At 60.1% G+C, this 23,914-nt stretch overlaps 1 protein-coding gene across 12 annotated transcripts in view; it reads right to left on the reverse strand.

The window, feature by feature from the left end:
- The window catches only part of KCNQ2 (potassium voltage-gated channel subfamily Q member 2), a 64,587-nt gene that overhangs the window by 20,808 nt on the left and 19,865 nt on the right, over positions 1–23,914 (reverse strand). For 7 of the 12 annotated variants that reach the window (XM_023626926.2, XM_023626922.2, XM_023626924.2 and 4 more), the window contains exons 3-11: positions 23,702–23,828; positions 23,154–23,329; positions 21,870–21,995; positions 18,339–18,449; positions 17,091–17,186; positions 11,007–11,101; positions 9,749–9,778; positions 7,256–7,324; positions 4,340–4,369 (exon numbers count right to left, since the gene is read on the reverse strand). In XM_023626926.2, coding sequence (XP_023482694.1) covers positions 4,340–4,369; positions 7,256–7,324; positions 9,749–9,778; positions 11,007–11,101; positions 17,091–17,186; positions 18,339–18,449; positions 21,870–21,995; positions 23,154–23,329; positions 23,702–23,828 — 860 coding nt within the window. The remainder of the gene's footprint in view (positions 1–4,339; positions 4,370–7,255; positions 7,325–9,748; positions 9,779–11,006; positions 11,102–17,090; positions 17,187–18,338; positions 18,450–21,869; positions 21,996–23,153; positions 23,330–23,701; positions 23,829–23,914) is intronic. The other 5 variants (XM_070247522.1, XM_070247523.1, XM_023626925.2 and 2 more) reach the window with 1 other exon arrangement.

Below are 23,914 nucleotides of genomic sequence, written 5' to 3' on the forward strand. Positions count from 1 at the left end.
GACTAGATGACGAGAAACAGGGAAAAACGCCACAGGGAATGGGAACTAGGCCATAACAGTACATCACAACCAGGATCACCCAAACCGTGGCTGGTTCACACTTTAGACACTGACTTCTCTGAACAGACAAATTAACCCCCGACAGACCGCAAGTTGCTGTTCAGAACACGGTCCCCTAAAGATAAGTAGTGAATGGCTCCCAGGTGCTGACCTCACCTGCTGGGCTCTAGACAGCGGCCTCTCGGCTACCTCAGGTTTCACCTGAGTTCCAGGTGCCAACCTCGACTGGTGCACAGGCCTCAGCTCCTGGATTCCCCCAGGACTGAGGTCCATTATGGAGGGGATAGTAAAATTTGGGCTATTTCCCTAATATGTATGGTCACGTACATAATCATAAAACGTGGACTTAAGTGTTGTTGCAAAGACATTGATCAGAGGGCTGAAACATTAGTCACGTACATCATCCTCGCCCCACCACCTGGTACCCAGAAGCATTTAAAATAAAGCTGGAGCAGTTCCTTCCTCTGACCCTAGTCTTTGCCCCCACTCCCCAAGATTGAGAAAAGACCCTGAGACAGTGGGGACTGAAGCCAAGGGTGAAAAAGTTAAAAGCTTCTCTGGGGGAGAAGAGAGCAAGAACCTCGAGGCGAGTGCTGCTGACGGCAGCTGTGCATCCTCAGCATAACCAGCAGCTGTTCAGAACTAACCAGGTCTCTCCGTCCCTCCTTAGCATGAGAGGGAGTGTCTTTCCCAGGAAACCAACGTCCACACGGTCAAGACGAAAGAAGACTCAGCCTCACGGGGCCAAACACAGGCTGGTGGGAAGGCACCCACAGCCAGGCCCCATGCCCCTCCCCTACCTAGAACCCCAGATAGAAACCCCTGCCTTTTTCCCTTCGAGGAGGCAGATCTGAGATTCAACTCCCATCTCCTCGTCTGTCTGCCTTTCGGTGATAAACCTTTTTCCTAGCCAGAAGCCTGGCATTTTGGTTAATTGGGCCTCCTGGGCCTCAGGCAAGCCAGCCTGTGTTTGCGTTTGGTTTCTGGGAGGGCGAGAGGGAGGGATTTGGGGTCCAGCTGTGTGGCAATTGCTCTCACTTGGGGGCAGACCTCCCTGTGACTCAGTATCCCCAGGACCTGGACTCCCCACAGGGCAGCTCTGGCTGCTCACAGAAGCCCCTCAAATTTGGGGCAAATGTTCTCTCCCAGAGCGCACCCTCAATCAGCCACAGTCCCACCAGGTGGTACAGACCAGGACCTCCCAGCCGGCTCCTCCCAGGGCCCCAGGCCTGCACACAGGGGCCACGCCTGGAGGCTCCGCCCCTGGGAAAGAGGAGGAAGGGGGATGGTCTCCGCCTCCAGCACCTTAGAAGGATCCCAGCTCCAGCCAATCCCCAAACCGCTCTGCTGCCTCCCACACTCCCAGCACAGACGCCTGCCCTGAAAGCAGGTCCCAAGGCCCCACTCCCCATGCTCCCGGCTGCACTGCCTGATATGGCGACCACCCCACGCCTGGCTCCTAAACACGAGAGACTGAGGAATGCTCCTAATTGTGTTTAATTTTACTGAAAATTCAAACAGCCACACGTGACCAGTGGCACCACCTTGGGGGTGTGAGGACCCCGACTCGAGCCTATCCCCCTGGGCTACAGGCTGGCACTGGAGTTTTCCTGCCCAGGTCAGCAAAGTGGAGCTTCATCTGGTCTGAGGACAGACAGCAAGCCTGTGGCGGGGCGGGCAGCAAGCCCAGGGGGCCCAGGGCTCATGAGGGTGGACTAGGCACCCAGACACCAAGACAGATGGACAGACAGGCACCCAACACGGCACACTGCTACCTGTGACGAGGAGGGGACCCACAGGGATGAGGGGATGAAGCAGCCAGGGTCAGGGGTCTCCTCCAGGCACAGGGGTGGGAACAGTGAGAAATAGGACAGGACAAAGGCAAATCAGAGACACACTTGGAGGCGCACAGCCCCGCCCCTCCCCACCCCACCACAGACAGCCTTGGTCTGACACCAGCGCAGCCACAGCGGGTCCTGCCAGGAGCTGAGGACCCCAACACAGTCAGGGGGCGTGCCCATTGTGAGCTGGGACCAACCGGGAGGGGGCCTCATGGAAGCTGAGAGCCCTGCGTCTACCCTGTCCACCTGCCCAGGCTGGCTAGGGCCAGTGGGATCCTGGTGTGTAGGTGGAAGGCAGGGCACGGCCATTACCTTCCACCACGGGGGCAGAGGAGGGGCTGGGGAGCCACACTCCCATTAGCACTTCACAGAACAGGGTCTCCTCCCCGGGCAGCCCAGGAACAGCCCCACCCTCTCACGGGTACAAATGGCAGAACAATGTCCTGCATACCTACTACGCACCAGGTGCTAAAAAGGAGGTCTGTGGCTGCCCCAAGTGAGGGGACAGGAATGCCACCTCCATCACCTGGCTGACAGGCATGCACCCCAGGAGAGCAGGCCCTCTGCTCCCAGGGAACGGGACAGGGGCTTCACTGACAAACTGCTCCTCACTCCCACAGCGCCCAGCGCCTTCCCAAAGCCCTCGAACCCAAGAGGAGCCGACTGTCCGTGAAAAGGTCCAGTAGCTCTTGCCTACGGACGAGGCCCCCATCCGGCGGCCACACGCCCTTACCCGGGGACTTGCAAGAGCAGGTCGGGCCAGGGTGGCCCTTGGGGAAGCACTGGGTCACAGGCAGGCAGGGACACACGGACACACGGGGAGGAGATGGAGGAGCGGTGTGTGGGACGCAGGGAGAGGGGAGCCACGGAACATTCCGGAGAGCCCGGGGGAGGGCGCCCGTGTGTCCTCACCTTGAGTCCTCTTTCAGGTCAGCCACCTCATCCCCAAAGACAGGGCAGACGCGAAAGGGCCCCGAGAAGGGCAGTGACATGGTTAAAGGCACGTGGGGGCAGGCAAGATTTTCCAGATTGGGGGCGGGGGGGGCAGGAGAGGAGAGAGAGAGAGAGACAGGCTGAGACGAACACTGTCGGGCGCAAGTGTAAAGCGCGAGCTCAGGAAGCGCGGCGGGTGGCGGGCGGGCCATGGACAGACGGGGCGGTGGGTGGGGGGCAGCACCCAGAGCGCCAGGGAGGCCGCCCCGTCCGCAGGCACCCCACTGGAGCAGAGCCACGGCCCCACCTCCCCAGGCTCAGGGAGCACTGACGGGACTGCTGAAATGGGGCACCTCACGTGCCAGGCCGTGTGGACAACAGCAGGTTGGCACCCCGCTCATTCCCATCTTGCTGCCAAACCAACTCTGACTGACGTGAGTTCTCTTAGCCTCTCTGAGGGAGCTCGTCACCCACGTTCTCTTGGCTGGTTCGGGGCAAAAACGCTGCCAGTCTTTTCAATTCCAGGCACCAGCTGCCATTCCCCTTTGGGGGTTTGGGGGCTGGAGGAGGGTGCCCTCCTCTGATGGATGGAGACGGTGGGCTCAGCCCAACCCCATCTCCCCCGCCTGAGCAGCCGGGTGAGCCACCCACAGTCCAGGAGGGCACTAACAAGGGTGGACAGGAGCCTCTGGCCCAAGGTCTGGGGGACCGGACTTACTCTGAAGTGTGTGGACGGGGCACTGGGGGGACCACGAGCTCATTGATATGCAGGTGGAGTGCATCAGACTTGAAAGTTGTGAAATGACCAGGACTTTCTTTTTCCTACCAGGAAAGTGGTAGGCTGCCCCCAACCCTTCTCTGCCCCAGAAGAGACCGCCCGCAGGAGTCCCTCACGGGGTCCGGGTCTCTAACCTGCCTGAGACAGACAGGTTGCAGGGACCTGCGGGGGAGGGGCAAACAAGATGTGTCTCCACAGAGGGGGTGGGAGGTGGGGGAGGGTATCCTGACCCTCCTCCCAGAGGACAGAAGACCCTGCCCCAAAGGGGAACCTCTCCACTCCCTCCAAAGACCTCCAACAAACCAAGACAGGCCTGTGGGCCTCAGAGTGGCCCCTCCTCCCTCCAGCTGGCCTGACCCAAGGGAGGGTTGGGGGGAGACCCCCAGTGAGTTTTCACTCAGAACAGCTGCAAGTCCATCGTGTGCTGGGCGGGGTGAGGGCGTGCTCCTAGAACCCGCCTTCCTCAGGGGCCCAGGGCTGCACCCACGGGCGGGCAGTCGGGGAGCTTCCCCAGCAGCGAGGCAGACCCAGCTCCAGGGGAGGGTGGCACCACAGGAAGTGATTTAAGGGCCCACGTCACCGCCAGGCGGGGTCCAGAAATGGTTCACACAGGAGCACGCGGGACCCCAGCAGCCCCCCCCGCCCCCCGCCGCCGCCGGCTCCCCTGATGACATGCGGTGCGCAGACATGGGGGCGGGACAGGACGGCAGAGGCATGCGGCACTGACCTTGGAGACGGCTCCGGCTGTGGCTCCTTCCTTCAAACAGAAGCGACAACACGTTAGCAGCCAGCCCACAGGCAGACTCCACATGGGACCCGCCGCCCACCCCGCCCCGCCAGGGGTCCACCCGTGCCCAGGGGCTGAGTGAGGGGGCGCAGAAATAGCCCGCCCCCTCAGGAGCACCCCGGAGGGCCCGAGGAGGCAGGTCCTGCAGGAAAAAGGGAATTCGGAAGGGGCCGCACAAAGTTTTGACCCCGGGGTCATTATCACTCTGTGTACCAACGTTCATTTTAATCAGAATCGCCAATATTAACAAAATCTCAGAAAAGAAGTGAGGGCCGGGAGAAGCTCCAGGGCGTCGACTTCAGGACCAGCCAGCAGGACACACAGCCGCCGCGCTCCTCCCCGGCTCTGACTCGATGGAACTTCTGTGTGGTCTTCTCACGCAGGGCTGACACAGCCGCAGCACAGGGCCTGTCCAGTCTCACAGAGGCTAGCTCTCGCAGGTCCACATTCAAGGTGATTCTGGCCGCCACCCGTTCTGTTTGGGTTGACAACTTCCACTGGTTTATAACATGCATTATAAACTGAGTAAAGGTCGGTGGCTTGGACTCTCCTTGGCTTCTGTCTGTGGCAGGAGGCTTGTCCTTGGACCCAGGGCCCACCCGGATAACCCAGGATGATCTCATCTCCAGACCCTTAACTACGTCTGCAAATCCCCATTTCCCAAATAAGGTCACACTCCAGGTTCCAGGGCGTGGACATATCTTTTGGGAGCCACCATTCAACCCCACGCAGACTGCCCCCAGCCCCCCCGAATTCATGGTCCGTTCAGAATACATTGACCCCATCCCAACACCCCACAAAGTTTCAACCCAGTACAGCATCAGCTCTACGTCCCAAACCTCACCCCCTCAGTCACCTGTCAGTGTGACTGTGACGCTGGGTACGAGCCATCCTGGGTGCAGGTCCTCTGCAGGGAGAGACCCCTGAAACTAGAGAACAGGTGGTCTGCTCCAAAAACGCAAGAGCAGGAACAATACACTTGGGGTAGACACCCCCAGCAAAAAGGGAGACGCTGCAGGGAGTATGGGGTCGCCAGGCGCCGAGTCTGAAATCGAACAGGACAAGTGCCACTCGGCCCCCGGGGCCTGCATGCCCGCTCCTCTGGCTCTGGTCCATCTTCCTTCTCCTTGAAGGGCTGCACGCGTTCGCAGCCGCGCGGCTCTGTCAGCCTGTTTCCTGCTGCAGAGTCCCAGCAGCCCGACACCCCTCCTTGCTTCCCCCCTCTGTCTCTTCCGGTCCAGGCTGGCAGTGTTTCTGCTGGTGCAAAACTCCAAGGACATCACGGACCTCCGGTGCACGTCACAGGGACAGAGGCCGCTCTCCAGCAGTCCCCACACCTCTCTCCTCATGATCCATCTCTAGTCCTGCTTCTGCCGAGGGCAGGTTGGGCCCACTGGTCACACACAGAAGCTCTCCCGCAAAAGCCATCCAGCCACGCCCATGGCCCCTGCGCCAGAGCATGCTTTCCCCACGGACAGCACAAGAACACCCCCAGGTCTTCAAGCGCCAGCTTCACTTTGCTCAGCAGGTCCTTCAATTCACGTCTTTCCTCCCACATTTTTCTGTAAGCGGCGAGGAGCCAGGCCGCAGCCTCCACACTGCGCTTGGAATCTCCCCGGACGAGTCCTGCTTCCCGCCCAACAAGAGAGCACGACCCAGCCGCGTGCTCTGCCACTTATGGCAGCGACCCCTGCCCCCGGCCCCCATGTCCCAGCCACACGTTCCGTGTTTCCCTCCGCCCTCAACAGGGGCAGCTTCACTGTCCATGTTTCCAGCCACACACTGTTCACAGCGAGATCCATGTCATGACGCGCTCCTCCCTCCTCCGAACTCTTGCCAAGTCGCCTTTAATTTGTCTGTTTCCACCAACCATTTCTTCCAGGCAATCGAGGCCTTTTCTGTCATGCTCTTCAAAATTCTTCCAAAACTGCCCTCTGCCCGTTACCCAATTCCAGAACCACGTCCACACTTCCAGGTGTTTGTCACACAGCACACACTCTGCAGCGCCAGAATCTGCAGCAAGCAGCCTGCCGGGGCCACCCTGACAAGCGCCACTTGGGGCTTTCACAGCAGAAATCTCTCTCCGGGCTCTGGAGGCCAGAGGCCAGGCTCCGGCTGTCGGCAGGGCCTCGCTCCGGAAGCTCTGGGACAGGATCCAGCTTTGTTTCAGCTCTCGGGGACACCAGGCGTCCTGGGCTTGTGCCGCGTCCCTCTGACCTCCGCCTCCGTCTGCGCCAGGCCGTCTTCCCTGCCTCCTTTAGGACACTGGGAGTCGGAGTGAGGGCCCACGCTAACCCAAAACGATCTCGTGTTGACATCACATCTGCAAAGGCTTCCTCCAAACGAGGCGGCGCTCGCAGGTTGCAGGGCCGCCAGCCCACCCGCCAGAGCTGCCCTGCCCGGCTGCGAGCTCTTCGGAGTGGGCAAACAGCTTGGGGGCAGCCCTCAGCTTGGGGGCCCGGGGGCGCTCTCCTCTCCACTCTCCCGCAGGCAAGCCCTTCTCCGCACACCCAACTGTGCCCAAGAGTCACAGATTTGCGGTTACAGGAGCACCAGCCGCAGCCACCGCATGCATGTCCACCCAACTCCCCAGGGAGATGCAGGCTTGGACTCTTCCTCCCGCCTGGGGCCGGAGCACCAGCCACGAGCGGAGCCCCCCAGCCCCATGTTCAGCCCACTCTCTGTGCCCACCCCCAAGCCAGCCACCCTCCAGGGATGGGAGCCTAGACCCCGATATCACCAGGCGCTTGCTGGGAGCATCTTGCAACCGCCTGCCCCTCGCCGAGTTTTCGTGGCAGCAGGGACCTCTCGGGAGGACTGAGACCCCCCGAGCTCCAGCCGGAGCCCCTTGCTGACCTGAAGGTGAGTCCAGATTTACTCTTGAGGTTCCGCAGAAGCTCCAGCTGGTTGAGTGGAGGGATCAGTCTGTGGCAAGAGGAGAGGTGAGTGAGCGCCCGCCCGCCCGAGCCCCAGGGACACCTCACCCAGCCCTCTCCAGCATCCACCTCACACACGGAGGGGTGGTGTTACTGCCCGGAGGACATGGGGTGTGGCCTGTCACAGGCAGAAAGGGGGAGAATTCCATGGCAACATGTCTCCACCTCCAGGGCCCTGGGGCACTGTCTGCATTCTCTGGGTTGCACCTCTCCTGGGCACCTCAGCCCTGGAAGTGGGCAGTGACCAGCATGCAGAGCAGAGGGGCCGGAGTGGTGCCCAGGCCACCCACGGAGACCCCGGCGGTCTCCTCTTGGACCTGCTCCTCCCTCCCGCCTCTCCTCCCAGCAGCTCTGCTCGCAGCCTCACGTCCTTCTCTCCCTCTGAAGGCCAGGCCAGAGCCCACCAGCCTCGGACCATCACCACCGTCCCTTCATGCGACTCCTTCATCATCCTCCCACTCAAACACTTGATGGCTCCCCACGCCCCCAGAGCAGAAAGACCATTGAGTCCACTGCACTCACGGCCTGACAGTCTGCCCACTAGTCTCTGGCTTTGCTCTGTTCCTCTGCACTCCTCCTCTGTCCAGTTATGCCCCCCAGCCCCAGCGGTCAGAATGCCCTTCCCACCTCCCGGCCTGCCCTGTCACTGCCATCCCCATTGCCAGCAGGTGCAGCACCCCATGGCCGGCTCCATTCCCTGTGTGGCCCAGCAGAGCCAGGCCCGGGTGGGCAGTGCTCCAGAAACGCTGGTGGGAAGGGCAATCCTGTGAGCTCTCTCCCCTCCTCCAGGCTGTCCCCCGTCCTCATGGTCAAGACTAAGCAGAAGGCCTGGGCAGTCGGGTCAATTCACGCCATGGGCACAGCAGAGCCCCCAGGACGGGACACGGGTGCAGCGCTGGTCTCCCCACCACCCTCGACCACTCACCCACGGACCTGGAGCAGAGACCCTGACAGCCCTCACCGCTCGACCCACACACACAGGTCCAAGGTTAGAGACACACAGATAGGACGTCATGCCTCGGACACACAGCAGCAGGGGACAGACACAGAGGGCAGGGCCGCGGGCAGGGCTGTGCACGCACCACACGTGAGGGGTGTGCACACGCAGCCCCGGACACCTCCGGGGGGTGCCATGGAGGATGAGGGTGCAGCGTGCTGACAGGAGTGGGGGACACATCAGGGAGCATCTCCCAGGCCAAGGGGTGAGGTGGGGAGGGGGCGCCTCCACAGACGTTGGGGGGTCTGGGGTGGCTGGAGAGGATGGACCAAGGGACCACTGAGGTCTAGGAGGAGCCTGTTGGGGCCTGAAGCAGGGCCTGCCCTCCTGCCCAGCAGCCTGGAGCCCCAGAAGCCCAGGGTCAGCAGACAGGGATGGACGCCGCACCCATCACCCCTTCTCCTCTGAGTGAGGCCTCTGGGGTCTGAGGCCAGCAGTGAAAGGCAGGCGCTGGGCGGGGAGATGCTTGTGGGCACTCAGGTCCCTCCCACCGTGGGGCCCTTCACTGCCCGGCACGGTGCCCTCTCCCTTCTGGGAGTGGAAGGTTAACCTTCTAACATGGTCCCATGCTGGGCACCAGGGAAGGATGAGAGATGCTGGAGGGAGCCCTGGCTCTGTCTACACGGGGAGAAGGTGGCCCCTCGCTCTGCAGGGCTGTGAGTGATGTCATGTCTAGCATAGTGCCCCCCCAACTCTGCACGGAAGGCGAGGGCCTGTACAGGCACCTGGGCACTGGGCATGGGTGAAATTTCCTGCAGCAGCTCAGCGTCCCCCAATCTGGACAAACGACCCCGTCTCCCTCCTTGAGGCAGCAGCTAAAGGTACAGCAGGAGAGAGCCCCCGGTGCAGACACAGCAACCAGGGGCAGCATGGAAGGACCGCAGGCCCGCCCTCCTCCCAGGGCCTGTGTCTCCCTTCACTGCAGTGGGAAGACCTGGGGGGATGGATCCAGAGAGGGAGACCCCACCCGGGACCAGAGGTGAGCTGGCTGGGCAGAGGCCCCTGTGCAAAGCAGAACTGCCTGCAGGCACGGGGGCTGTGGCTGAGGGCGCCCCCGTCCCCACCCCCTCTGCCTGCGTGAGTGGGGCCCGTGGCGTGGGGCAGAAGACAGGGAGGGACCCCAGCTACTGAGACGAGGCAGAAGCAGCACGAGGAACAGGGACGACCTGGGCAGACGTCCAGCACAGGAAAGCAGCTGAGGGAGGTAGTGGAGAGGGAACCAGGGTGGGGAGGTGAGGGCACACGGGGGTCCAGCAGGGGCCACAGGGCCACAGGGCAGCCCGCCGCCGGCGTGGGACCACAGGCTAGGGCTCGGTGCGGGGGCGCTCGGTGGGGCGGCCGTGGGGTCCGGGCGGCCCCGTGACACTCCCAGACAGAACGGAACCACAGCACGCACTTCTGCCCATGCGTTCCTACCTGGAGGCCCCGTAGGTTTGAGTTTGCGAGCTTTCCAGTGTTTTCACACACACACAAAGGGAAAAGAACGGAAATTTAAAAAGAACGGGATAATAAAAAGCAAATGAAAAAAACCGTCAAGGAAAGTGGGGGAAACAACAGAACAGAGAGAATTAGCTGGAGGGTCAGCCTACCCACCAGGCACAGAGCCTGCCGGCAGCGGACGCCCCAGGCCTCTGGGGAAGCCGGGCCGCAGCCACCCCAGCCAGGTGTTCCAGACACGGGGGAGGGGATGCTGGCGGAGGGCACCCTCCTCCCAGGTGACAAACTCCTACCAAGGCAGGTGGCCGGTGGGGACGGCCTCCAGCCATCACTGACTGCAGGACGCTTGGGAGGACACTGCCCCAGCCCAGAAGCCCCACCCACCCTGGGGTGAGGGCTCCATGGGTGGAACCCCCTGGAGGCGAGCAAGGGACATCCTTGGGCTCAGAGCCCCCGGGCTCAGCTTCACTCCTGGGGAGGGTAGGGGGGAATGGACAAGCCAGCATAGCCCACCAGAGAGCATCAGGCCTGGGGACACTAGGAGGCCCCCAGCCTGTCTCACCTCAGATCTTTTTCTAGGCAAAGCCCAGAGCAGAAAATCCTGAGGGCAGCCACACTGTTGCCCCGGGCGGCCACCTGCCCTTGAAAACCAGGGCCTGGAAAGCCGCCTGCTGACAACATGGCCTCATGGGCCTCTTGGCACTGCCTTCACTGACTGCACCCCGGAGAGGGCCTCAGGCCCTTCCCTCCCACCTGAGGACACCGGGGGTGTCTGTGCTCCGTCCTGCTGGGGGTGCCTGGGACGCCAGAATAATGTGGGCCTCCTGCTCTTCACGCCTCACTATGGTCTGGGTCACACAGAGACCTGGTCCTTGGTGGAGAAGGGGGGCTGAGGTTGTCCTTTCCCACGGGGCGGCCCGGCCTTGACCTGGACGGGCCCTCTGGGGAGGGGCCATCTCTGGGATGCTCACAACACAAGCCCCGCCCCGAGGAAACCACGCTGAGGGGCAGATGGAGTGAAAAACAAAAGCCACAGCCATGAAACCAAGAACAGAATCAATGCTGGAAATAAATCACACACAGAGTCCCTTCCTGAAAGTGCAGACGCTTTAAAGGAAAAAAGAAACAAAAATGAATCAAAATAATAAACAACAACAAAAAATGGGGTTTAAGGACAAACAGAAAATGGAAACACAGCCCAGGCCCGGTGGCGGAGGAGCCCCGGGGGCACGGGTACCTGTACATGGGCACGGTGACCGTGCGCTCGTAGTACTGCCACGTCGAGTGCAGGTCCGTGCGCGAGAGGTTGGTGGCGTAGAACCTCCAGGCGGACTGCGGACGGAGGGACAGAGGGTCAGGCACCAGCGGTAAGGGGACGGCGACCACGCGGGCGGTCATCCCATCTCTCTACGGCCCTGCCCCACCACAGGGACCTCACTTCGCCCTCTTCAGCATGAGCACACACCATCAGCCCCCAAGCTGGTGGTTTGGAGGAGAGGGCGCAGGTCAGGCGCACAGTGAGTCTGCAGGGAGCCTCAGGGGTTTTTCCTGCCACTGTCTGTCCTACCTGAGGCTGGCGGTTAGACCCTGTCATGGTGGTCACCTTCCTGCCGGCCCCGGTCCCCGTGGAGACACTACACTGGGCCCTGTGGGACCTCAGGAGCTGGAGGGCAGGGGGCAGGGCGGGGGACGCATGCCTCCATCCTCCCTGGCCCAGTGGCCAGAGAGGAAATGAACCTGAGCACAGCGCAGGGTCTTGGGCCTGCCGTGTAGACTGTCCTCAGCCTGGCCTGGGCTTCTGTGCCCGACTTCTGCGCGAAGTAAAACACAGCTGACACACACTCACCCTTTTACCCATTCGGAAGCAAACAATTCAGTGGCCCTCAGTACACCTGCCCTGCTGTCGCCCATCAGTCCAGTCTCACATCTTCACACCTCAGAAGGAAGCACCTTCCAACCCTGCATCCACTGGGCAGTCACCACCCAGGCCCCGGGAGTCCGCATCAGCCTCCACGCGTTCCCGATTCTGGACATCTCCTGTCAGCGGAATCACATAACATGTGGCCTTTCGTGGCTGGCTTCTTTCACTTAGCGTGTCTTCAAGGCCCACCCGCGTGGTGGCAGGTCCCGGTACGTACTCTTTTTAGTGGCTTGAGAACGTTCTGTTGTATGCACGGACCACATTCTGTTTATCTATTCATCCACTGATGGACGTGTGGGTTATTTCCACCTTTTGGCGACTGCGAACAGCGCCGCTACAAACACCCGCGTAGAAGATTTTGGTTGAACACCTGTTTTCAGCTCTTTTGGGAGTCGGATTGCTGGGTTACGTGAGAATGTTTAACTTTTTGAGGAACCACTAAACCATCTTCTAGAGCGGCTGCACCGTTTCACATTCCCACCAGCAGTGTGTGAGGTCCAATTTCTCCACATCCTGACCCACACTTTTCTATTTTCTTAATTTTAGCCGTCCCAGCGGATGGGAAGTGTCTCGTTGTGACTTGGATTTGCACTTCCCCAATGATGACGGATGTCGAGCACCTTTTCATGCGCTTGTTGGCCACCTGTGTATCTTCTTTGGAGAAACACCTATTCACATTCTTTATCCATTTCTTACCTGGGTTGTCTTTTTGTTGCTGAGCTGTAGGAGTCATTTATATATTTCGGATATAGATCCCTTATCAGATATACAATTTGCAAATATTTTCTCTCTTTCTGTGGGTTTTCTATTCACTCTCTTTATAGCGTCCTTCGATGCACAGAAGTTTTTTATTTTAATAAAGTCCTATTTATGTATTTTTTTCTTTTGTTGCTTGTGCTTTTGGTGTCATAGCTAAGAAACCAAGGTCATGGAGATTTACACTTATGTTTTCTTCTAAGAGCTTTATAGTTTTAGCTGTTACATTTAGGTTTTAGACCTATTTTTAGTTTAGTGAAGTAAGGGTCAAACTTCATTCTTTTAAAAATGGGTATCCAGTAGTCCCAGCACTGTTTGTTGAAGAGACCATTCTAACCCCGTTGCATGTACACGGCACCCTAGTATTGACACTTGTTTTGAGGCCCAACAAATGGTCCATCCTGGAGAACTCTCCGTGGGCACTTGAGAGGGAAGTGCGCTCTGCAGTTGTTGGGTGAACCGTTCTCTGGACGTCTGCAGGCCTAGCCGGGTCACAGTGTTGTTCAAGTCCTCGCTCTCTTTGTGGTCTTTTGTCTGGCTTTTCTATCCATTCTTGAAAGTGGGATGTTGAAGTCTGCAGCCGTTATTGTAAAAATGTATATTTCATCCTTCCATTTTGTCCGTTTTTGCTTCATATATTTTTGGGGCTCTGTTGTTGGTGTATGCATGTTTATAATTATTACATATTCTGTATGGATTGACCCTTTTATCAATAAGTAATACCCTTCTTTTTCTTTTTAAAATTGACTTAAAGTTGATTATTGTCTGATATTAGTGCAGCCATCTCTCTTTAGGTTACTATTTGTATGGAATATTTTTTTCCCATTCTTTCACTTTCAACCTATTGTCTTTGGATCCAAAATGAATCTCTTATAGACAGTATACAGTCAGACAGTTTTTTTTTTAATTCATTCTTCTAATCTCTGCCTTTTACTTGGAGAGTTTAATCCATTTACATTTAAAGTAATTGCTGACAAGGAAGGACATGCTTCTGTCCTTTTGCTTTTTGTTTTCTGTATGCCTTATGTCTTTTGTTTCTCAATTCCTCCATTATTGCCTTCTTCAGTGTTCATTTTTTCCAGTGTATCACTTCGATTTCCTTCTATTTTTCTTTTCTGCATATTTTTATGTTATTTTCTTAATGGTTACCCTGTAGATTATGACTAACATCTTAAACGTATAACAATCTAGTTTGAATTAATACAATTTAGCTTCAGTAGTATAAAAAAACTCTGCTCCCATACGGTCCGCCCCCTTCCTTATGTTGTTACTGTTACAAGTTACATCTTTATACATTGTGTGCCCAGAAATATAGATTTGTGACTATTACTTGATGCATTTGTCTTTTAAATCATATAAGGAAAAAAAGATGAGTTACAAACCAAAAAATTATAACACTGGCTTTCATGTTTACTGTGCAGTTGCCTTGCCGGTGCTCACACAGCCTGAGCTGCTGTCCACTGTCCTTCCGTTTCAGTCTGGAGGACTCCCTTGAGTGTTTCTTAGGGCAGGTCTGTGAGCCACGAACTGCCTCGGCTTTGGTGGCATGGGAAGGTCCATTCCTCCTTCACTGTTGAAGGACGGTTTTGCCAGATGGGGAATTCTTGGCTGACGGTGTTTTTCTTTCAGGATTCTAAGTGTGCCGTCCCGCTGCCCTCTGGCCTCCCTAGTTCCTGGTGGGAAGTCGACGCTCATCTTTACTGAGGCTCCTTGTACGTGGAGAGTCACTTCTCTTCTGCTACTCCGCAGGCTCTCTCTGTATCTTGGGTTTCGACGGTGCAGCTGCAGTGTCCTAGTTTGCATCCCTTGAGTTTATACTACTTGAATATACCGATTCATGCCTTTCACCACATTTGGGAAGTTTTGCCATTATTTCTTCAAATATTCCTTTTGTCCTTTTCTCCTTCTCTTCTTCTTCTTCCTCATAATTTTTGTTGAAAACTGGTTGTTTAGAATATTATAACGTGGAAGTCAGATTCCGTCCCCTCCCCAGGGTTTGTTGTTGTTGCTTGTTGTCGACTGTAGCTGTTTATTTAGTGACTTTTCTAAACTATTTCATGCTCTTTGTTGTGTGGTCACTCAAGTCTCTGCTCCATTAGCTCGGTGGTCAGCTACTGGTTTGACAGAGGTTTCCTTAAACCCAAAGAACTGAAGAGGACACAAACACGCCCAGCCTGCAGATCGGCCCTGTGTGGGGTACCCCTTCAACACCTGGTGCGGCCACTTACGACTCTGCATTAGCCTTCACTTCCTGCTGGACAGACCCCAGAGCTCAGCCTGAGGTAAAGCCTCAGGGTCTTCTCCGGTCACTCCTGAGCCTGCGTCCAGCCCTGGACATGTGTGTGGCCTCCTAGGCCCCCCCAGTATTGGGGGGCTCTTTCTCAAGCCCTAATTCCTCTGTGTCTCCTTTCCCAAACCTCTTTCTTCCCAGGCTTTCCAATCTGTCTGCCATCCCTGCCCCACTGGCTGCAGCGAGGGGACCCCCTTCAACTGCTTGTGACAGATACCACCTGGAGGCCGCTCCAGCCCTAAGGAGGTTTCCAGATGGGGACAAGAAAGGCAAGCCCCTGAGCTGATCCCTCTGAAGCCACCAGACAGGTCACAACAACAACCATAATTCTTTTGGAACAAGGTGCATTTGCCCTCTGACAGCGGCAGCTGCACTGGGAGTGTTGGCCGTCACCCCACAGCCGCCCCAAGCCAGGAGCAGGGTGGCCGGTAGGAAGTTGAAACGCCGCACTCTTACTGAAGCCCCCCGGCTGTTGCAGAACTCTGACCAGGCTCTGGAGTTCTAACCAAGGTGATCTGACAACTGTTTGCTTCACTGTTGCATTAGCGGAGGAACGAGGTTCTGGAGTTCCACGCCACCACCTTCAACAGGGACGTCCCTGTTCCCTAAACTTTCATCCAGATCCCTCGACCAGACGGCAGGGTCCTGGGAGGAAGGCTCTGGAGCTCCGGATCTTCATCTCAGCCCCAGCGGCTTCCGAACAGGCTCCCCACGCCTGCAGGGCCCAAATGCTGCTCCTTGTCCCACCTCTGAAGTCTGGGGCCCAGCACTCAGCCCTGAGCCCCAGACTTCACTAGGAGCCTCACCCGGTCCCACGGCATCACTATACCCTCTCCCGCACCTCTGCGTCCGGCCAGGACCTCACTCCTCGGCTTCAGGCCCCTGTCTGAGCCCACCCCCACCCTGGATTCACAGAGGGCACCTTGCACACCCCTGGGGACCTGGGCACACGGCTGGCCATGCCTCCCCCTGCTGCTGTCCAGAGCCCACGTTGGGGCCTCGAGTGAAGACATGCCTTCCCCTGGGCAGGGGCCTCATCTGGCAGGACCGTGTGCGAAGGCAGTGAGCGGGGTGCTGGCCCAGGCGCCTTGGCTCCCACAGGGATGCACACATCGGCCCTCAGATGCTTCCGGGGCAGGGAGGGTCTGGGCCCTCCTCCAGGGCTTCCCTCCAGGGTCTGGCCTTTTCCTCTCTGGGAGCCAGGAATCACACCAGGTTGCGGACCACTTAGGAAGCAGCTATTCAGCTCTCCTGCTCCACCCTCGAACCCACGCAGCAGGACCGTGGGCTCACCATCAGCCTCCACAGGAGGGTCAAGACATGACCCTCTGACCAGCAATCCCACTGCAAAACACCGCCCCAGAACCACTCACCACACATGAACTGGGACTCCTGCAGCCCTGGGGACAAAGCAATGTCCTTCCACAGGGAAACCACGCAAGCCTCAACCTGAGCTGCTCCCGAGTCCCCACGGGGAAAGGGTCCAGGACACTCGTGGGAGAAGCTGGGTGGCTCTGCCGCCGTCCAGCGTAGCGAACATTTAAAGGACTAAAGCAGAGGTGCGACCGACCTCTGGGGTGGTGCGCAAGCTGCTGCTAAGGGTGACCTTCACAGAGGAGTGGCCGTGTGCTCGGGCCACGCTCTCCCCTGAGCCGTCCACCCTCTGAGCCACGGGGATGCGTGGTGACACATCGTCAGCGGTGGTGTGAGACTGGACAGTTCTCTTCCGCTTTGCACTCTTGCATTTAAGGAGCCGACTGAAGTTCTCACAGTGAAAGGTAAACATGTACAGATGTAAAAGCAGGCCACACCAGGGGCGAGACCCAGCATGGACAAAAGGAAGACGCGTGAGCGGCACAGCCGCATCCAGCCAGCAATAATCCCGGTCGGCTCCGAGGGCCTGGGGGTCCCAGGCTTCAGGAATGGCTGCAGGAACCTTGGGCCCCTCGGGCAGCCGGCCGCTGGGCCCGACCTTTGGGACAGCTCCGGAAGCAGTGCTGGTGCTGGAGGCCCGGACGGGCACCCACCTCAGTGGCATCTCTGAGCCCGGACCCCAACATGCAGGATGGCTGTGGCGGCACGCCCACCTCCCGGGAGCCGGAAGGGCAGGCTCGGGGGCACCCGCGGCAGCCAGGCAGCCAGGCCTGAGGCCCAGCTCCTCACTGCCTGTGCTGCACTGCCAACAGCCTCGGCGTCTAAAAGGGTTCTCAGCACACTGACTCCACGCCCCCACGCCCGACACGCTCCTGCAGAGGGACGAGGGCTGCGGTCCAGGCGTACACGGGGAGACGCCAGGCAGAGCTCTGCTAGGGACACGGTGGGACCAGGCCCCAAGTGGGGGCCGCCGGACTCACCTGGATCAGGCCCGCGGCTGGGTTCCGCCTCTTCTCAAAGTGCTTCTGCCGATGTTGCTCTTGGACCTTCAGGGCAAAGCCGGAGCCCAAGATGCCCTGCAAGTCATCGGGGTCAGAGGGCACCCGGGACCACAGCCCCAGCTCATCAGGGTCAGACCACGGCCCGGGGACCACGGCCCCCAGTTCACCAGGGTCAGACCACGTCCCGGGGACCACGGCCCCCAGTTCACCAGGGTCAGACCACGTCCCGGGGACCACGGCCCCCAGCTCATCAGGGTCAGACCACGGCCCGAGGACCACGGCCCCAGCTCATCAGGGTCAGACCACGGCCCGAGGACCACGGCCCCAGCTCATCAGGGTCAGACCACGGCCCGAGGACCACGGCCCCAGTTCATCAGGGTCAGACCATGGCCCGAGGACCACAGCCCCAGTTCATCAGGGTCAGACAACATTCTGGGGACCACAGCCCCCAGTTCACCAGGGTCAGACCACGTCCCGGGACCATGGCCCCCAGTTGACCAGGGTCAGACCACGTCCCGGGACCACGGCCCCTGCCCCCTCCTTGCCTTCCCACCTCCTCAGTCCCTAATCACCATGCGACAGGCTGGGGGAAAAACCAGGGTTTGGGGTAAAGGAAAGGACAGCTTGCAGAAGCGGGCAGTACTCACACTGAACACATCTGGGCCCAAAGATCACCCCTCCCCATGATCTGTCCACGTTGAAGCGAGTGCAGGGCCAGGACGAAGAGGCCACCTGGGAGAACAGCCTCTCTGCCACCACCCTGCCCTGCCCGCCGTGGGTGCATGACTAACAGAGCTCACATCACTTCTGCAGGAGACGGGCTCCTGGGTCCCTGGAGATCTGACAAGGGAGCCCTGTCACCACGCAGCATTTGCTCCTGGTCACAAGGGTCGCAAGGACCCTACTGGCCAATCCATCAGTCTGGAGGGAGGTGACAGCAACCGACAGACGCCAGGTCAGAGGCCACAGCTCAGGCACTCTCGGCGTGCTCCAGTGGAGCCTTATGGAAGCAACCAGCTCCAGGCCAGAGCAGCCCGCCCGGCCTCAGGATTGTGTCTCCACGCACTCGAGCTGCCACCTCCGGCTCCTGGGGGCTGTGGACCCTGCAGGGCTTCCTGCTCCTGTCTCACATCCCTCTGAGTGGACCGGTGCCCCGGGAAGCCTGCCATCACTCAGGGAGCCCGAGATCCCGTCCCCACCAAAGGCCAGAGGGGCAGCAAGACTCACCGCAGGAAGAGCAAAGAAGGAGACACCAATGAGGGTGAACGTGGCCGCCAGGAGCCTCCCGTTCCAGGTCTGAGGGTACTTGTCCCCGTAGCCAATGGTGGTCAGGGTGATCTGCGGGACAGCGAGCCTGGTCACTCGGCCAGGCCTGGACGCTCCTCCTCAGCCCTCGGAGGGCTTACGCCAAGGGCCACCCGCACCTGTCAGGGCAGGCTGGACAGACACAGAGGCCACTTCCTCCCCCATGGGGTCCCGGCGAGGCCAGGGCAGCACTGCCATCCTTATTCCCTGTAACAACCAAACCAAAACTTCCCCCAATCTCTCCTTTTCTCCTACACGCCGGGGGGGTGGGGTCCTTTGAAGGCTCTGCTCCCATTTCCCATTCGGGAGGGCCAAGGAGGCCAGCAGGGCCACTTCACCCAGGACGGAGGCCACAGACTGACTCTGGGTCTGAGCTTGAGGCCGGCAAGACAGCCAGGAAGCTCAGAAAGAGCCTGGAGCCAGAGAGGGGACAGTGCCGAGAGGCACCACCAGGAACAGGGACGGGGCCCAGAGAAACGGGCCAGGGCCACGTGGGGGCCTTCAGAGGGTGACACGCGAGCAGAGGCCAGAAGAGGGGGAGGGGCCAGGCGGTCTTGAGGAGGTGACAGGAGGGGAGAGACGGGGAGGAAGGGGCCCCCAGGGGTGCGCGGGAGCGCGGGCTCCTCCTGCAACACGGAGGCCGGAGCACGCGAGCAGAGCAGCACCTGAATGGATGGGGCACTGGGTGATGAGAAGGGTGGCCGGCCCAGACGTGTCTGCAGGCAGCTCCCACAAGACCTGCCCACGGGGTCTGAATGCCTGCTGGGCGCAAGGGCATCTCACCGTCCACCCTGGCAGTCTGCTCCCCGGACTCTGGGAATCGTGCAGGGAGCCCACCTGAAGCCCACTGTGTAGTCTGAGGAAAGTCTGAATAAATTGGAATGTTCTGGAAAGGCTCCAGCAAGCTGGGCACAGGAAGCTTGGGGAAGGGCAGCCGGGAGCCAGGCGAGGCAGGAGAGATGCCCAGCCCTCACCGTTAAACCCCAGTCGACACTCCACCCCATGCAGGATCATCTGTGCCACTGTTCCCAACACAACTAAACCCATTTAAGGACGTGAGACACTTAAGATCGCCGGTCCCTCCCCTGCCAGACGGTTGTGAGAAGGAGCAACAGGGGGGCCAGAGGGCGGTGGACCCATGATGACCGGGCCAGGGGCAGGGTCAGGGGCTCGGCAGGAGGGGTGGGACACGGGGGCACGGGCACTGTCCCCGCAGCCGAGTCCCTGTCCAGGGAGGAGCTGAGGGAAAGTCCACAGAGAGATGGACAGAGAGACTCCTCCCACCCAGCGGTCCCCACGCCGGCCCTGCTCTGTGCAAGGACCCCAGAGCTTGGCAGGGAGCAGAGGACTTTTGAAAAACTCCGTGTCCTCGGACAGATAGAAGAAATCGTATCCGTAAAACAAAGCGATCTTAAAAATGAAATTAAAATCAAAGACCAAGAAATAAGGTTGAGGAGTCTCTTGGGAGTTAGACAAAAAGATGAGAAAACTGAGAAAACCGAGAGGACAAATCCCAGGTCCATCCGTCTAATCAGAATCCCAGGTCATCCTGCACCGGGAGCCGCCCGCAGGACGGAAGGAGGGAGGGGTGACCCGAGAAACAGCCGTCTTTAACTGTCGGAACTGGACGACCTGCGGCCGCAGACTCAAAGCCCCTCAGAGCACCCGGCAGCCGGGCAGGGAGCAGAGGCTGCTGCTGAGGCCACGTCCCGGGAGAGCACCGGGGCCGAGTGTCAGAGGGAACAGCCACACGCCGAGAGCCGCGCCGCCCTCAGGGCCCCACGTCCAGGAGGGCGTGGAATTGGGACAATGTCAGACCTGCAGGTCTCAAAAATTTCTCCCTCGGAAAGCCAGCAGTGTCCTCCTCCAAAAGGAGGGCTGATCCAAGAGACGGGAAGCTGGGGGCCGGCATTCGGGGGGCCGGCTTGAGAGGGAGGTGCGCGGGAGAACTCCCCCAGCGCTGGTGACGGCCCCCGGAGGACACACCGGAGCAGGCTTGCAGTGCAGAAGAGAGGGGGCTCCCGCAGGATGCTGTCCAACAACGATGAGACGGGGAGGGGCTAAATCTCATCCTATCCCAGTAGAAAGCAAATAATCCACGTCCAGAGTTTAAACCGAGAAATGCTGGTGTGAGTGTGCATTTGGCAACACTGAGGTAAACCACACAGAAAAGCCACAAGAGTCGCCATGTCTGCCCCGGAGGGCGGGAGGGGGCACAGCGGCATTTTCATGTAACATTTAGGTACCATTCACGTGCTTAAATATGTGCAAGTGTTACCTTGATAAAATGCCTAAATAAAAAGTTAAATTCAATTTTAAAGATGCTGCAGCCCATGAAAAGTCTGGGGCGGGCCGGCCGCCTCACCAGCAGGGGCCCCGACTGTCTGGACCACAGGGCAGGCACCGCGGGCTCCAGTGCACCGCACTCTGTGCCCCCAGCCTCAGCCCCACCCCCGCCGTGCCCCAGGCTCCTGGGTGCCCTGCTTCCCGCGTGGTCGGACGGAAGGACACGGATTCTGGGCCTCCCCGCAATTAGTAAAATAATTACGAATAAATTGCATTCTGGCTCAAGTGCCGGGAAAAGCTACGCACTCCTTTCCCAGCAACTGGATTCGCACGCAGTATCTGCCCAGAGCCACACGGCCAGCATTTGCAGAGGCAGGTCTGGGGCCCCATGAGACAATGGACTCTGCCCTCCCAGACCCACACGACCTCCACACGACCTCCACGCGACCCCGGGCCAAGTGCCTGCCAGGCTGAGCACTGGCCCCCAGCAAGAGGGGTGCTCCAGCCACCCACGGCATCCATGGAAAAGGGCAAAGAAGAGCTGGGCCAAGGCGCCTTCTGCCAGGCAGGAGCACGCTCCCCAGCCAGCCACCCCACACGGAGCAGGGGGGCCCATCAGAGGGTGGCCCGGCAGGATTTCTCAGAAAAGGCCTCCTGCCCTGGGTGAGAGGAGAGGGGCCCTTAGGGGGCCAGGTGAGCACGGGCCACCAAAGGAGGGCTCCAGACCTACCTTGGGTGGGGGCAGCCAGGAAGGAAAGCCCGGGGAAGCCAGGGGGTCCAGTCTCCCTTTTCAAAACTCTCCTGTCCCTCAGTGTGACGGGCAGGACTGCCCCCCTCCCCTCCAGCACAGGTGTCACACACACATGGTCAACGGGAAAGAAGATGGCTGGCCATGGTAGGGTGCAGGCTCCCTGGGGGCCTGGCTTCTCTGTTCCCAAACACAGGCCAGCACATCCCCCGCCACCATCCGGCCTGGACCACCACCTCCACACGGCACCGTGGTCATGAGTGGCCAGCAGGCGGCCCCAGAGAGAGCCGTTGAGTCTACTATTCAGGCTCTGAGGCTCAGGGGGCACGTCCTGGGGCAGGAGGAAGGCCCCCGAGGAAGGCCACAGCAGGCAAGCACATCCTCAGTGAAGGACAGCGACCCCAGTGGCAGGGACTCACCAGGCCCCACCAGAGAGCATCGGCGTAGGTGTCAAAGTGGTCATTCTCGCCCTTCTCCGCCAAGTACACCAGGAACGAGGCCAGGATGAGGCAGAGGAAGCCGATGTACCAGGCGGTGACCAGCTCCTGGAAGGGAAGGCCAGCATCCAGCCCACTCTGCCGCAGGAGGACCGAGGGCCCTGCTGCCCAAGGAGGCCTGCCCCCAGGTCCAGGACACCCCTCCTGAGTGCACAGAGCCCCGGCAGCCCAGGCCAGCAGCTGCCCACTGTGCAGCCCGAGCTCAAGCTCGGGGCAGGCGGGCGGCGGGCGGTAGGCAGCAGGGGGCGGGGCAGGGCAGCTGGTCTCGAGCCCGGCCCTGGGTGGTCCCCGCACCTGTGCACCTCACACTTGGGAGGACGGTGGCTGAGGATGGCCAGCACGCCCCATCTGCTCAGGTTTGGGAGTGTCCCCAGGCAGCCCTCAGGCCCAAGAATCTTGGGACTTGAGTCCCTACCTTGACCTCCCTGAGGCTGGGGGAGACCCCCGGACTGGATGCCTTCCTTCGGGGGCAGCACCTCAGCACCTCAGAGGACCAACACTTGCCCCATCCTGCCAACCAAGCCCCGGCCTCAGGGCTCAGACGGGAAGGACAGTGGGGGGGGCGCCATTTGGGCCAATAAACCCACCCACGAGAGGGGTGGCCTCACGGTACAGCCTGGCAGGGTGGGGTCTGGACCTCGTGGCGGGGGGGGTCCCTGGAATATGGGGAGGGGCTCAGGACGGGATGCAGGACTGCAGCCTCCCCATGGTCAGCGGCCACCTCAAGCCGTAGCCCAAGCGGGCAGGTGACTCGGGGCGTATTGATCTGAGCACGCCCACCGACCACAGAGCGAGCCAGCTCCGGGGCGGGGGAGCAACAAGGACTGGGCCACGCAGAAAAGCTGTTCTGAAAAGAGACGAGGCCGTCACATCATGGAGAGATGCCCAGAAGGAAGGGGGAGCTGGCTCCTGTCTGACCAGCCCTCCTGGGCTGCGTCCAGCCGGCCCGCCGCCCCTTCACCCCAGCGCTGGGCCTCACGCCGTCTCCCGCCAGCTCACCTTGCTGTGGGCGTAGACCACGGAGCCCAGCGCTGGGCCTCAGGCCGTCCCCCGCCAGCTCACCTTGCTGTGGGCGTAGACCACGGAGCCCAGCGCTGGGCCTCAGGCCGTCCCCCGCCAGCTCACCTTGCTGTGGGCGTAGACCACGGAGCCCAGGAGCTTCCTTCACCCCAGCGCTGGGCCTCAGGCCGTCCCCCGCCAGCTCACCTTGCTGTGGGCGTAGACCACGGAGCCCAGGAGCTTCCAGGTGCCGCCGCGCCGGTCCATGCGGATCATTCTCAGGATCTGCAGGAAGCGCAGGCTGCGGAGCGCCGACGTGGCGAAGACGTTGCCCTGGGAGCCGGCAGCCAGCACGGCGATGGAGGCGATGAGCACCATGATGTCTGCGGGACACAGCGGAGCTCGAGGCGGGGCCGGCCCCTCCGCGCCTCCATCTCTGGCTGCAGACGGGGGTGGGGGCCCCCTGACCAGGGTTCCGGGAGGATGGATGGGTGGGCAGTGTGTGTGGCGCACCCGGCGTGGGGACAGACACTACTGTCACTCAGCCCTGCTCTGGGCGCAGGCTCCATTCAGCTTGTGTTCCCCACGGGCTCTGAGGCCAAGTGGACAGGTGGGAGGAAACTTCCCGAAAGAGTGGGTCCTGTGATCTCGCCCGGCCTCCCGGGCCAAAACGGATGCCTGCTCCTTCCCAGGGCCTGTGTCCATCGTGGCACGCCCCTCCGGCCCCCCCCCCACACACACCCCCCGAGCCTCACCGATCACACAGAAGGGCTTCCGGGCAAACTTGAGCCGCCCCCTCCAGCCGCGGTACCGGCAGCAGCAGCCCGCGGCCCAAATCCTAACGAAGTACTCGACGCCAAACACCACGATGGTCACGATTTCCTGCAGGGGAGGCCTGCATCTGAGCCAGCGCCCAGCCGGGGCAGGAGTGGGGACTGGCCTGGTGTTGGTGTGGGGATCCCATCCCG

The sequence above is a fragment of the Equus caballus genome, chromosome 22 (genome assembly GCF_041296265.1).
Source record: "Equus caballus isolate H_3958 breed thoroughbred chromosome 22, TB-T2T, whole genome shotgun sequence".
Taxonomy (NCBI): domain Eukaryota; kingdom Metazoa; phylum Chordata; class Mammalia; order Perissodactyla; family Equidae; genus Equus; species Equus caballus.